This window comes from Anolis sagrei, chromosome 3, assembly GCF_037176765.1.
Source record: "Anolis sagrei isolate rAnoSag1 chromosome 3, rAnoSag1.mat, whole genome shotgun sequence".
Lineage (NCBI taxonomy): Eukaryota > Metazoa > Chordata > Lepidosauria > Squamata > Dactyloidae > Anolis > Anolis sagrei.
Window position 1 is genome coordinate 79,741,173 of NC_090023.1, and position 15,336 is coordinate 79,756,508.

A 15,336-nucleotide genomic window follows, 5' to 3' on the forward strand; every position below is an offset into this window, starting at 1 on the left:
ATGTCCTGTGCTAGAAAATAAAATGTTTGGTTTTAAAAAATATTTACACATAATCATGTGCTGGAAGGTAGCCCTTGTTATGAAGAATTCAATCTAAAATGTTCCTGCTTTTCTCTCTTTGGCATCAATTACAACTTGACTGCTTTGTTTTCTGCAGGAGATGGGGAACTTTATACTTTTGGGGAGCCTGACAATGGGAAGCTAGGTTTGTCAGCAGGGCAACTACAAAACCACAAAGTTCCTCAACTCGTTTCTGGAATTTCTGGTAAAGTCAGTAAAGTTGCATGTGGAGGAGGACATACAGTAGCACTTGCAGGTATACAAGTGAAGTTAATTTTTATTTGTTCAGTGTTTCCCGACTGGGCGGGTTCATGCATATATCTCTTCCACCATAAAATCATGCTAATTTTGCACATATGGACATCCACAGAGTTCTTAGCAAATGTTATGTAGTGTCTCAATAAGAGAGGAGAACTTTTCAAAAGACATTGTAGAATGTTTGGTGTGGCTTGTGATGGAAGAACAAGAAGAGGGCCTTTTCAGTGGCTACTCCCAGACTTTGAAATTCCCTTGATAGAGAAATCCACAAGTAAATTCCACAAGCAAATCAAAATATGTTTCAAACATAACAAGATTAAGTTCCAAAGGTTTTAATCAAAAGCATGGATGTAACTTGTAATCTAAAGTGTGTGTGTGTATTTACTAATGCAAGAACAAGATCAAGATGGCCGTGGTAAGGGGGCATATGAATTCTATAACTATCAATTACATATGTTCCCCAAGTTGTTACTCTGCTTTTTTGTTTGCTCCCATACCCCTAGGAAAAATAAATCCAACCAAAAGACAATGGTTGATGACTCCCAAACTTTGGTCTTCCATTTGCTTTGGACATCTGCTCCCAGAAACCCTAGCCAGCTTGTCCAATAGCCAGGAGTTCTAAGAGCTGAAGTCCAAAACAACTGAAGGACCAAAGTTTAGGAACCACTGGTCTAGACAGTTCGTAAGTTGGTCCTGTAGAATAGAATAAACATTTTAGTGCTGGAAGTGGAGAAACAAACAGAACTCTAAACAGATAGCAAGGTACTATGAACAACAGAATGTCCTGCATTTAAATCACTTTCTCATACATTTATTAATAGTAGATAGTGAGAAAAAACAGTCAGTCAGGATGGAGTCAGAGTGCTTTGAGGATCAGTCTTAATGGGATTGTGTTTGAAGCTGAACACTCACAGAATCATTTACTGTGTAAATTTGCAGAGTACATAGTTCACTGGGAATAACTCCCATTGACACATTTAACTTCTTAGTATTTCTCTGTGAGTGGAGCCTGTGTGGCTTAGCGGTTTGGGTGTTGGATTGCCCCACTGGAGAACAGGATTCAAATATTTGCCTAGCCTCTGGGTGACTCTTGACTGCTGTTCTAAAGGGCTGGGCTTTAGCACAGAAAGTTAACTGCCCACTGCAATAAATCTTGCCAACCAAAAGGTTGACAGTTCAAAGCCTGGGTTAGGGCGAGCTCCTGGCCTTTAGCCCAGCTTCTGCCTACCTTGCAGTTTTGAAAACAGCAATATGAGTAGATAAATAGGCACCCATAAGGAAATGTCAGAAAAATGCTGGTTTATGAACAAAGTTCTTTGGCAGGGAAAAGTGGAGCAACAGCACCACACACATCCATCCTACCTCCGTGACCGGAACCAAACACAATCTCCAAGATTCCAAAAATGGGAAAGCCTATATATACCTCTATCTATGTACAGTTGTTTGTCTTGTCAGTGTATAATGGCATTTAATGCTTGTCATATATGTGTTCTGTGATCTGCTCTGAGTCCCCTTCAGGGTGAGAAGGTGGAATATAAATACTGTAAATAAAATAAAATAATAGGTTCACCTTTTGGTTGCCATTTGTCAGAAATAACTTGAAGGCATACAGCAGCAGCAACAAATTGCACTGTGAGAAGGAATAGGCTTATGAAAGGTTTCAGTTGATTGTATTCCACAGAAGCATTTGCGTATCTTTATAGTGGAGGAAAAGGAGACTAGGACCTATATCGAGCTGTTTTTCCAAGCTAGCGCAGCATGAAGCAATGAGCACACTGTACAGTGTTCCCTCGCTAATTCGTGGTTCGCTTTTCACGGACTCACTGTTTCGTGGGTTTTTTTTAAAAAAAAATTAAATTACTATATACAAGTAGCAAGGGAACACTGGAGGAGGAAGGAGGGGCGGATGGATGGATGGCTCCCCACAGATCTGGGAGACCTCGCAAGGCCGGGCCGGCAATGGCAGTAGCGGCATAGGCTCAGCTTCATCGCCCTTCAGGAGGGGAAGGGTGCTTGCTCTGCCCCCCCTCCCCAAACCCCCCCCCCCATATGCCCTGTTCCGGTGTACCCACTGTTCCCTCATCATGATCCTGACATCAGTGGAGACAGTGGCCAATCCCAACTCAAGATCAGCGCCGGCCGCAGAGAATTCTCTGTCTTTCTTCTTCTCTTTTTTGCCCCGCTTCTCAACCGGGGGTGGGTGGGGGGGGGGGGAGAGACAGCCCTATGGAAGGAACAGCGGGCGTGCACTCCGAAGAGAGAGGCAGAGATCGATTGAGAGAGAGGGGCATCTTCCAGAGGGAGGGCAGATGGGGGGAAAGAACAGCGGCAAAAGCAGCACCCGACTCTTCTTACCCACTATAGAGGTAAGAAGCTCCTATAGAGGTAAGATGAGGGAAGAAGAGCCGCCCAAGGAAGGTGGGCCGTGAGAGAGAGGGGGGAGGGGAAGAGAGGAGTGGGTGGAGCTGAGGCAGTACATATACAGGATAGCATCCCTACTTCGCGGTTTATCACTTATCGCGGGTGGTCCTGTAACGTAATACCCGTGATAAGTGAAGGAACACTGTACTTGCTGCAGAGAAGAAGGGATTTGAATGTGAAACAAATTAAAGATCAGGAAAATTAATCAAGATGCCATATAATTTACCTGTAGTTACTTTCTATCTGTAGCTTGGAGATAGTTTTTAGATTCTTCATAGAATTGAAATGGCCTTTAGAATAGTGCTGAACTTTCAATTTTTTGAAAGAGTAGAACTCCTCCCAATAGTTCTGAGCACACATATTTAGGTATTAGAAAAGAATCAGAATCATGGTAGATTTTAAGGAGCTAAAGAAATAGTAAAAAATAGGCCTTCATAAGCAAATCTGATAATTTTGAGACTTTTAAAAAGCTAGTTGTTTTATTTTATTCCTGAATTTCTCCAGTAGATGGAGCTTTACTAATGAATATAGTACAAAGATAGGTATTTATCTTATATTGTGGGTAAAATCTCAAACGTTCTCATCTGTTCATGTATTTCCTTATCTATCCAGTAATGCATACGGTTTTTGACAAATAATATTTTTCAATTACAATGTTACAAATGGAAAACACCAGGGATATTGTCTACATAATTATAATGTGCTAATTATGCAGACTGAGGTGGTCACATACTGAGCTTTCCAATCCATTTAGAAGCAATGGGGAACAGATAGTGAAAGCTTTCCCCTGACCTTCTTGAACCATATTCCTTCCTCTTTGTGTTGAGAATGCAAAATTATTAAAATGAAATTTTTACAGAATTCTACATTCTGAATTATGTAGAGTATAATTATGTTGAATATATGCAGAGTATAATTTTAATGCACCTTTCTCCCTCTCCACCCAGAAGGAGATGTCTATACATTTGGCCTTGGCCAGTATGGACAGCTTGGACATGGCACATTTGTTTTTGAAACCTCAGAACCAAAAACTGTGGATCATTTGGGAAAGCATAAAATTTGTAATATTGCATGCGGGGAAAATCATACAGCTTTAATAACAGGTATGTATGTTATCGTGATATTTGTGAATTTTTGCATAGGATATAAAGTTACGTATCATAACAAAAATTAGTATGCTTGTGTGTTTCTCTTTACCTGGATACTAAAGGGACCTTAATGGTGTGTTAAAGTACTCTTAGAATATATTAAACAATTCAGGCATGGGGTTCAGACCTTTTGGGTCTGCAAAAACCAACATAGTGTAGTTGTTTACAAGAACAATAAAAATAAAATGCATAGATGTAGGATGGGGGCCACCTGGCTCGAATACCGTCTATGTGAAAGGGATCTAGATATCTTAGTTAGACTACAAACTGAACATGAGCCAACAGCAGTGGGTTGCAAACTAAGGCCTGCGGGCCAGATGCAGCCCTCCAAAGTCATTCACCCAGCCCCCACCCTAAACTTTGGATTTAAGGTTGCCTTAAGTCTGAAACGTCTCAAAGACACACAACAACAAAAAATATTAACTTTACTATCTCATCAGTCAAAAGCAGGTAAAAATTGTTCTTTATTTGAAATATTGTATTGTTCTTTCATTTTTTTTGTACTATGTGCAGTGTGCATAGGAATTGGTTCATGTTGTTTTCAAACTATAGTCTGCCCCACCAATAGTCTGAGGGACTGTGAACTGGCCCTCTGTTTAAAAAGTTTGGGGATCCTTGGTCAACAGGATGATGCAACAGCTAAAAAAGCCAATGGGTTCTAGGCTTTATCAATAGGAGCATAGTATTTAGATTGAGGGAAGTTATAGTGCCACTCTATTCCACTTTGGTCAGACCTCTCCTGAAATACTGTGTCCAGTCCTTGCATCACAGTTCAAGAAGGACATTGACAAGGTTGTGCCAACAAGAAGGGTAGCAGAGAAGGTTGACCAAAATGATCAAAGTTTTGAAAACCAAGCCCTGTGAGGAACAGCTGAGGGACCTGGGCATGTTTAACTTGGAGAAGAGAAGTTTGAGGGGGGACATGGTAGCCATGTTGAACTATTTTCTTCTGCTCTGGAGACCAGGATATGGAGCATTGGATTCGAACTGCAGGAATGGAGATTCCACCTAAACATGAGGAGGAATTTCCTGATGATGAGAGCTGTTCGGCAATAGAAGATTCTGCCTTGGGAGTGTGGTGGGCCCCCCTTTCTGGAGGAGTGCATGACATAGGGTTGGACAGAATGGCCCTTGTGGTCTCTTCCAACTCTGATTCCATGATTCTAACTCTGGAATTACAAATTGGCACTCAGAAATAAAAACTCCTTAGGTAGCATTGGAAATATATTGTTAGGTTTTTTGTTTTGTTTTTGTTTGTTTTTTGTTTTTGTTTTTTTGGGGGGGGTTGAAAAAACAACTGTGCAGTGATATGGTTAACACGAGGCAGCCAAATTATGGATATGTTATTGAGACAATGTGTCAGGTACACATGCTTTGTCCTCCACATTGCTTGCCTCACATGTTTTATTCTCAATTCTAAATTTAGCGAAATATGATTTTTCTCCATTAAAGTTCAGCTTCACAAACCATTTTGTTTCCAAATCAAGCTCAGACAAAATGTTTGAAATTGGTTCAAGGAGCACATATATGAATCAAGCTTTCAAGAGCTTATAATAATAATGGAAGACTCCTTAAAATGTAAAATCAAACATGCTTTGTAGTTAGCCTTAGCAAATAGTGGCTTTTTTAAGAGGGTTAACCTGCCTCATGGCATTTAGATGCCATCCTGAGTATACATCATTAAAGTTTAACTATGCATCAGTCTCATTATACATCATTAATTTCATGATGTCATCAAGGATTCTGAATAAAACTGCATACTGTGCCATAAATATGTCCACCAGCTGTGTTTTCCAATCTGTCCAAGGTTATGCAAATTTAATTTATGCATTATTGATGCAATTTGGGGATTGTTGATGTTTTTCCAACCAGCCTTTGGAGAAAGCTATTTCTCCTTTTAATCAGCTTGCATCAATATCAATTGACTGATTTGGCATAGTTGCTTTACATTTTTGTTTCCTCCACAAACTGAATTCTGCAATCAAAATTTCTACATATCAGTGAGGAATTTGAGACTGAGAGGTGAAAAAATATTCAGTAAATAGGCCTTGAAGGTAAAGTTGTAAGTGTGACTCCATTTTTTTACAAGTTTTCAAAATCACCACTAGGTGGTACAGGCAAATTGAAAGGAATGGTTGATGCATTTCATAGCTAAATCAGTTCAATTGTATTTCATGTAATTTCTTTTATTTCTGTTACATTAATGAAATGTTGATCTTACAGAGAAAATCATATTTTAGAATTTCTACTCTTGGAGCTAAAATGATTTTCTTTGTGAAATTATTTAGTTTCTTCCAGGATGATGTTTTGACACTCTTCCTCATCCTACATTAGTAAATGTGCTTCTCTCCACATTTAGAGAATGGCCTCATGTATTCCTTTGGAGATGGACGGCATGGCAAGTTAGGACTTGGGGAAGAAAATTACACAAATCAATTTGTACCTACCTTATGCTCCAATTTTTTGAGGTTTATTGTACATTCGGTAAGGCAGCAGGTTTTCTTTTTCCTTCATGCTTTGAAATACTTATGTTTTATTTAAAAGAACCCTGTTTAAAGCTTTCCATATGCTGTACAGCGTTGTATTTTTTAATTATAGATGAGCATTGAACAAAATGAAAATCCTTTGGATGATTAGTTTATCATTTCTCCTTCTGTTAAGTCTGGAAAAGAGATTTGTATGAAGTGTCTGAGCAAAGATAGGGCTGCAGTGTCTGAGATGAAAACACTTCAAAGTGTTGTGTATTTCCAAACAAATTTCTAGGATGCATGCCATTCTGTTCCTCATAGGATTTCTTTTTACAGCTCTTCAATTTTAGACCTGGGATGCGTGATATTATTATATCTTTAATGCTATAGTATTATTTGTACTTATTTGCAGGACGTATAATTGAATTCAGTCTGACAAAGAAGAGAAGACTTATGCATGATTGTTCTGTAAGATGTATATAATAGAACTGGCATCAGCAAAGGAAAGTAGGTGAAGGAACAAGGAAATAGGGGCTTTAGCTCTCTCCCTTTTTGCATTGTACCTTCATTCTCCCACCCTCCCAACAGTCTTACTTATAAGCAGAGAAGACTTATGCAGGATTGTTCTGTAAAGTAGATGTGATAGAATTGGCAACTGCAAACGAAAGAAGATGAAAGAACAAAGAACTAGGATCTTTAACTCTTTCTCTCTTTTGCATTGTACCTTCATTCCCCCATCCTTACTACAGTCTTTGCCCTGAAAATAATCTCTGGTGAATACTAGACGTTTTCACAACATCAGGTTTACCCTATCTCTATCTTCATATGCTCAGTGGAAAGAATTCAGTCCATTTTCTGAGAATATAAGCCAGTGATTCCCACACTTTGGTTCTCCAGGTGTTTTTGGACTTCAGCTCCCACAATTCCTAACTGGTGGTAGACTGGCTAGGATTTCTGGAAGTTGAAGTCCAAAACAACTGGAGGAACAAAGGTTGAGAACCACTAATATAAGTGTTCTCATATCCCTTTAGCTGAACTCTGATGCATCTTCTGGTACAGGTGATAACTTGGTTTGTACTGGATGTTACATTATTATCTTAGTTCCAAATAGGATACTCTGTTTCTCAGATATGGTAGTACTATATCCCTTGCTGAGATCAGGACAAAGGAAGCTTTCATAGGCGAGTTTTATATACCACAGCAATGTTCTCTAGGTAAGAAAGCATTGAAATTCTTATCCATAGAGAGCTTGCTATCAGCACTGAGGTAGCACAATATTTACATGTATAACAATAGCCTCTTTACTGGGTTATGAAACTCAAGCAGTGTGAAGCTGTGAGATACTTACATGTCAGCTTTCAAGTAAAATTATATATATAGGTGCATATATTACAAATATATGACCACACCTATATAGAATATGTATTACTGGGTGAGAAGGCTAGTGACCTAACTCCTCAACAATCTTCCCCAAGTGACAATAGAGTGTTGTGTCTGGAAATTTCCTTCTAGCCTATAGAACACAGTTTCATGATGGTTTTTCATTCTTGTGGTATTTCATTTGTATGCACAAGGTTTTACAAATTAAATTATCCATGCATACAGTACAGGAGAAGCTGTCACATCTAATAAGTGCCAACGTGTTTGGATCCTTATATTAACAATTTTATTTTATGGTTATTGTCTCGTGATCCTCCAAAGGTTGGTAAACTGCTTCTCATGATCCCTGCTTAGCTTGACTTATGGTGAGGTATAATGGAAGAGTAATTCACTGTAATTTGGAGAACTCTGGAATTTCCCTGACCCATTTAAAACATTGGCTGCTGCTGCTGCAGGAGACAGCTAACTGGTGAGGGGCCACAGATACATATTTGCAAAATGGGGACAGTAAAATAGGGAAGCCCAGTCAAATGTTTTCTCCACAAAAAATCCTGAGTTTAACAACAGAACATTTTAATCTCATATTTGTGACATTTTTCTTGATGTGATGGTTTTGCTCAAATACCATATGAAAATTGCATTGAAAATTGTTTTTGTTGTTGTTGATACCAAGAGTCATATGTTCTGAAGTCTGTTCATCAAGAAAAATACTTTTTATTTATTTGCCTCTCACTATATTCCTGATGAATAGCATTTACATTGAAAATCTCTGCTCTGTCTCATGCTATAGGTGGCCTGTGGTGGTTGTCATATGCTTGTTTTTGCCTCACCAAGGCATAAAGAATCAGATAAAGGACATGTGGCAGACCAAAATGAACACAGCTTATCTAAAATATTCACTGAAATAGGTGAAGATGCATTAGAAATAGAGACATTTCATCGAACGTTATCAGCACGTGTACGACGGAGAGAGAAGGTAACTGTTTCTAATAATTGTCAAAAGCTTCATCTCCCCACCCCAAATGCCAATATAGTGCAATCCCTGGATCTGCAAGGGATGTGTTCGAAGATCCACTGTGTTGTAGCTCAGCCAGGAACTGCAGATGATGGGGATTGAAGAGATTTTAGTTCATAATTCTTCTTGGGAGAATGGGTCTGTGTCTGGTGAGAGAGAAATAGCTTCAGAGCAGAGTGGAGATGGAGATGCCATGGCATGAGAAGATAGGGAGAACCTTTCCCCTAGTCATTCCTTGGCAATGAACGATGAGGAGCTGAAAGGGAGAAATCTTTCCCCTGGGAACACACCTGAAGTTAATAGGTATTTGAGGCTCAATCTCCAAGAGGAGGGAGCCAGATTACGGAGGTCACAGAGACTCTGTGAGGGACATCAGAGGCAGAAATCCAAACAACAGAGTGAGAAAACCTTGAAGCAACAGAGCAGACGTCAAAGGCATGACTTTATGGCTTTGTGGCCCTTAAATTAAAGGATTGTTTACTAAACAGGTTAAATTAAATGGATTGTTTACTAACTGCATTACTGTGTACACCTTGGTTTCACGTTCAAGTCTATGTTTAAGTTCTTTGGGAAAGTTTTGTGCTCATGTTCATGGATTCTTGTTTTGGCAGAAGTTCCTGTGTTCCTGGTTATGGATTTATGCTTATGTTTTGATTCCTGTTTTCTTATATACCTTATCTATTTTGGAACAGAACTTTTGGACTATTACCTTTTAGTAGCCTTTTTTTTCCTATTGCTTTTTGGGACATTGCCTTTTGCTTTATTATATTGGCCTTTTCTTCAGTAAATTGTTTAGTTAGTAATACTGGACTTGTGTGTGGTGCAAAGGTGAATTCAAGCCAGAGTGAAACACTCTGTGGATATCTGAAATCACTGATAATAGTGAAAACTATACTATGATTATATTTGGGTCAGAAGTATTCCTTAGAATAGTACTGGAGGACCTAGAGAGGCCGCAAACAGTTTCGAGGAGAATATTTTTTGAAGTGCAAGTAAGTGGAACTATTGAGTATTGAGTCCATAGATCAGGGGGTTGTTCTATATTTGAGGAATTCCCTTTATTTTTTAAATGCTCTTGTTCTTTGTAATAATATTTAGCGTCTTGGATTTGAAGTCCATATAAGAAAGCATTTTTTTCTCCTTTAAAAAGAGTGTCACCCTGTCCCATAATGCTTCTGTATCTAATAATTATTTTGAATAATTTTTCCACAAATAGGAATTTGAACAGATCTGATCTGGAAAAATTGATCATGTTAATGAAATCTCCCCACAGCATCTTTTTGTGCACAGCCTACTCAGTATGCTAACATGATGATGGCACCCATTTGAGTGTCAATATGACATGAGGCACAGTACAAGCTGTACTTGCAATGAACTATGTTTATCTGATAGTATCTACTCCTGCAGGTCTAATTTGTGTCAGAACTCCTGTGAAATGCTTAAAGAATCATTATTTTACCTTACAATTGTCATAGCCAGGCATCCTGTATAATGCATTTTGAATTGTGAGACCATAGATTTTTTTATAGAAAATGAAAAATACCTTAAGATGATAGAGAAGTTTCTGTGGTACTTCTTATACATAGGGTGTGACTTTACTTTACAGGTTTCTTTTAATGAATGATGGATTAAATCAGGAGAACTCAAAGTGATGGTCTGTGAACCAGGATTGTTCCATGACCATCAACTAATGGTTCCTGGAAAGTTTCCAGGAAAGAAACAAATACTTGTAGCTAATGGCACTAGTCCCTGGCATGCTGGCAAGAAAATTTCCAGTTCTCCATGTTAGATTGCTTAATAAACATTGGCTTACATAACCTGAAACTCACAGGTTTTGGTTTTCATTTTAATGTTGTATAGAGATCTTTAAAGTTGAGAGCATTTCTGTGTGACTTAGATCTGGCCCAGAAGAGTCCAAAGAGTCAAACAGTTGCTGGAAGAAACCACAAGAGCCATCCAATCCAACCCTTTGCCAAGCAGAAAGACACAACCAGAGTAGTCCCAACAGATGGCCATCCAGCCTCTGCTTAAAAACTTCCAAAGAAGACTTCACCACATTCCAAGTCAGCATAGTCTACTGTTGAGCAGCTCTTACCATCAGGAAATGTTGCCAAATTTTAAGTGGAATCTCTTTTTCTGCAATTGGAAATCTTCGAACATGGTCGCAGTGCTGATTTCTTAATTTAGCCTGAAATCCTGTTGGTGCACTATGCTGATGTAGTTACTGCAGAGGGAGGGAGGCTGTGGGTGCAGCAATGATGAAGGCAGTTGGGCACTCCTCTGTGGCTATTCAGAGCAGTCCGATTTTGTGTGCTTTCACTTACCACCACTGTGAAACGGTAACATCCAGTCCAGAAAAAATGTAAAGCAAATACAGCCTTCAGCTTGCCAATCAGTTCTTGACGGTTACCTTTTAAAGTGGCTTAAAGGGGGCTTTGTTTTCTTCTAACCCTTTTGCAAGGAAAAATCACCAGAACAATTTAATCGACTGGTGCGGACACTTCCTGCATTGAGTGAAAGCTTCCTAAAGCCTGCATCAGGTGTCATAAATGCTACTGTTCCCCTTGGTATACCCAGAGCAAATCACTCTGAGTCACAGGCAGCTGAGAAAGGAAAAGAGGCTTTGGACTATGAAACAGGTAAAGTGTTTTTTGAACCTTGGTTTTTGTTGGAAGTATTGCCATTTCAAATATCAGATTAGTGCCCATTTCCTCTTATGTGTATAGACCAGTGGGTCTTGACCTGTGGTCCCCAGGTGTTTTGGCCTACAACTCCCAGAAATCCCAGCCAGTTTACCAGCGGTTAGGATTTCTGGGAGTTGAAGGCCCAAACATCTTGGGACCCACAGGCTGAGAACCACTGGTATAGACTGATCTTTTTGCCTTGTGTTAGGTGTGGAAGGGCATAGCTGATAAAATAGCATAACCCACATTGTAAAATAAACAAGTGAAAGAATTGACCCCTAAAGTTGTAAGTGATTTTATAGGGTTTGTAGTGGTGTTGATGGAGCCCCTGGTGTTGCAGCAGGTTAAACCACTGAGCTGCTGAATTTGCTGACCGAAAGGTTAATGGTTCGAATCCAGGGAGTGGGATGACTTCCTGCTGTTAGCCCCAGTTTCTGCCAACCTAGCAGTTTGAAAACATGCAAATGTGAGTAGATCAATAGGTACTGCCCTGGCGGGAAGGTAACAGTGCTCCATTCAGTCATGCCAGCCTCATGACCTTGGAGGTGTCTACGGACAATGTGGCTCTTCAGCTTAGAAATGGAAATGAGCACCACTCCCTAGAGTTGAACATGACTCAGTTTACTGTCAAAGGGAAACCTTTACCTTTTAGTGGTGATGACAGAGAAGATATAAGGACACAGTACTTGGGCTTGTTGAATTATCTGGCTCTTGAGCTTGTATCCTTGTTTTGTGACCTGTTGTTGCTCCTGAGTAACTGTTTAAATTATGTGTATGGGGGAGGGAGGGCTATAAGCAAGCACCTCAGTCTAACATCCAAGTATCATTGTTTAGCGTGTTCTCTGCATTTTTTTCCGTATTTGTCATCGCAGTAACGTCTGGATAGGCTACTTATACATGATTATATAGAATTTCTTCTCTCATTAGATGGGACATACAAGATATATATTTTTGCTTCATTTATAATTCAGTTATGCACTGAAAAGGGACTGACTTCCTTTTCACAGAAAAAAAGCTATTTCTTACTGTTCATCCTGGATTCTGTTTTAAAGGCGATAAGAAAGAAGAGAACAGTGGCACAGACGAGAGTTCAACCGAGGATGATTCAGATGAAAATGAGGGTAGAACCCTTGGGGACACCACAGATGTCTTGAATATGGTAATGCATTTAAACAGTACTTGTATGCTTTGAATGGTTATATGGAGAAGACACTTCCTTGTATTACAGCTTTCATACTGGTTCATTACCATGAGAAGCAGCCACAGAATCTTCTGCTCCATCAAAATACATCATGACTTGTGGCACTTCTTAGGACTGTGAAAAGTCTAATTGTCCTTAGCTTTTTAGGCTGGTGGCTGACTAGAGCTCCGTTGTTCTCTTGAAAAATAAAAGACCGGTTCATACGGTTGGCATAAATTGCACGTAGTGTTCAAAATACTTTACTATCTATCTTGCTAAACTCGCTACAGAGCCACTTTCCACAAGAACACTCTGACTCCTTTTAAAAGAAATAGAGCTTGCTCCCAGCTCTCTTCCATTTCTCAGTCCATCTCATTGCAAGTCCTGCTCTGTTCATTAAAACAAGGCAAATGTGGATGTACGAAAGTTATAGAAAACTTTTAAGGACATAGAAAAGCTGAGCAGGTTTAGAGAAGGGTAGCAAGAATGGTAAAATATGGGTAGAACAAAATATGTGAGGAAAGCTGGAAGCAGCCAGGCATGTTTAGCTTGGTGAAAAGAGGAGTATGAGAGATGTCATGGCTTTCCTTGAAAGTAAGGTTAGGTCTAATTATCTTAAACTACAGAAGAGTAGATTTCAATTAAAAATTAGAAGTGACTTCTTGACAGAAATAAGTGGAGCCAATTATCTCCGGGCATCTTCAAAAAGAGGCTGAACAGAGCCTGCTGGTTGTTCAGAAGTCAAAATTTCAGAAAGTGATGCTAGTTATACAAGCTTCACCAGATGAAATTCCTTCTTTCTTACAGCTTTTAAAGGTACAAAAGCTCTGACTTCTTTTTTATCTTATCAACCTGTTCAGGTAGTAAATGATAATGTAGCAGAGATTAAAATTTAGGTTTAAGGCTTATTGTTTGGAAAATAGTCTGAGATCTTCCTGTACAAAAGCAGACAGCATGACTCTATCCGTGGCTCTCAACCTGTGGGTCCCCAGGTGTTTTGGCCTACAACTCCCAGAAATCCCAGCCAGTTTACCAGCTGTTAGTATTTCTGGTAGTTGAAGGCCAAAACATCTGGGGACCCAAAGGTTGAGAAGCACTGCTTAATGCTGTTAGCTTGCTACTGTTACTTACTGCCTTTATCAAACATTTTTCAGACCCATGTGATGAGACTGAATCCCAGCGATCAAACACCAGAGTTAACACCAATTCAAAAAGAAAAGGTACTGTCCGTTTTTATATGTATTTTGAACTGCATGTTTTTGCTGCTAAAAACATAACTACAACAATAAGTCAACCAATCTGTTAATTGCTATTAATTAATAATACTGTTATTAATGCAATATCTAGAATTTAGTGGTTTCCTACAACAAATTATGGACATCTTTTGATTTACGCATAATCTGTTGACTTAAAACAATCTTTTTCACATGGAAAATACATTATTACAATTAATATAAATTATTTCACTCCATATTTGTGAGTTTATTCACAGATTTGATCAAAATGGTCTCTTGGGATCTCTATGTACTGCAGTGCAACTCTGTGGAATTGAACTAGAGATGCTAGTGATGCCTAGAGAGGTGTTCTTCCAAGTTAAAGGAAAGGATTTATTTATTCACATTTTTTCCACTTTCAGAAGGGGCCATGTACCCTTAACTCCAGCAAATGTGGAGGGCCAACTGTATTTTCAAAGTATTATCTCTTTTAAGCAGCCAGCAAAAGCAGGACATTTTGCTTTAAAGTCATTGCATTGTATGACTTGGCCTTATTCGTATTTCTTTTCAGTTTTCATTGTAAGGATTTGAGAATATCCTGCTCTGTCTTCATGTAGATACAGGCTTTGTTTAAACAATCCTGTAAATCTAGTCTCTGCTGTAAATTAATTTCCTGCTTTCAGTAATCAACAGGAAACAGGACAAATCTTTATAATACTGTTGCCAAGTTGGAATGCTGTGCATCATCATATAACAGTATAAACACCTGAAGGGAAATGTGATTTCCATCCTTTTATTTTTATTTTAATAAAATATGACTTCATATTAGAAGAAGGTAATTCCTTATGAATAATAGCATTTGTGCACAAAACAGCAATTTCTTCCACTCTAATAAGCTGGGAATCCCTTTGGTGAAGAAGCAGTATATGCATATGTGCAGTAGAGATCTGGATTTGGACACAGTGTCTGAAAAAGACACAGTACATAAAAGTAAATGGAAATGTGAAAAAGTGGGGGTTTGGAATGATAATGCACTATTCTGCAATCAAGTTAAGATGTATAATATAAAATATAAAATAATGTAGGTTCTAAACATTTTATGAAGTCTTACAATCCATCTTGTAGCCTCAGACATAAAAATGATAGAAATATATTTACAATGTCATAAGAATTACAGGGATGTATCAAAAAATGCCTGGTGCTAATAAAAAGACTCATCTGCTTGCATAAGGGTGCCCCTGCCCCCATTCACCCAGTTTCACCATCTTTTCCTTTCCTTAATTTTCTGGATTTTATAAATCACCATGGTCTGTAGAGAAACTGGGGGAGGGAGGGATAATTGGAGCTCAAGGTTTGTTTCTTTTTTGCTGCTGCTTCTTCTTTTTTTCCCTTACATTTCCTGTATTTATACCACTTTCCCATCCTATCTTGCTATTTACTTTTCATGTGCTGATTTGTTTGCTGTCTTGTTTGCTCATGTGTTGTTCTTAATGCTCTTCTTTTTTTTC

The 15,336-nt window shown here is 38.8% G+C and overlaps 1 protein-coding gene across 2 annotated transcripts in view; it reads left to right on the forward strand.

The window, feature by feature from the left end:
* RPGR (retinitis pigmentosa GTPase regulator) overlaps nucleotides 1-15,336 on the forward strand; it is a 44,168-nt gene that overhangs the window by 12,687 nt on the left and 16,145 nt on the right. For both annotated transcript variants that reach the window (XM_060770163.2, XM_067466749.1), the window contains exons 7-13: nucleotides 158-316; nucleotides 3,687-3,842; nucleotides 6,247-6,371; nucleotides 8,526-8,711; nucleotides 11,212-11,389; nucleotides 12,487-12,593; nucleotides 13,769-13,834. In XM_060770163.2, the coding sequence (XP_060626146.2) occupies nucleotides 158-316; nucleotides 3,687-3,842; nucleotides 6,247-6,371; nucleotides 8,526-8,711; nucleotides 11,212-11,389; nucleotides 12,487-12,593; nucleotides 13,769-13,834 (977 nt within the window). The remainder of the gene's footprint in view (nucleotides 1-157; nucleotides 317-3,686; nucleotides 3,843-6,246; nucleotides 6,372-8,525; nucleotides 8,712-11,211; nucleotides 11,390-12,486; nucleotides 12,594-13,768; nucleotides 13,835-15,336) is intronic.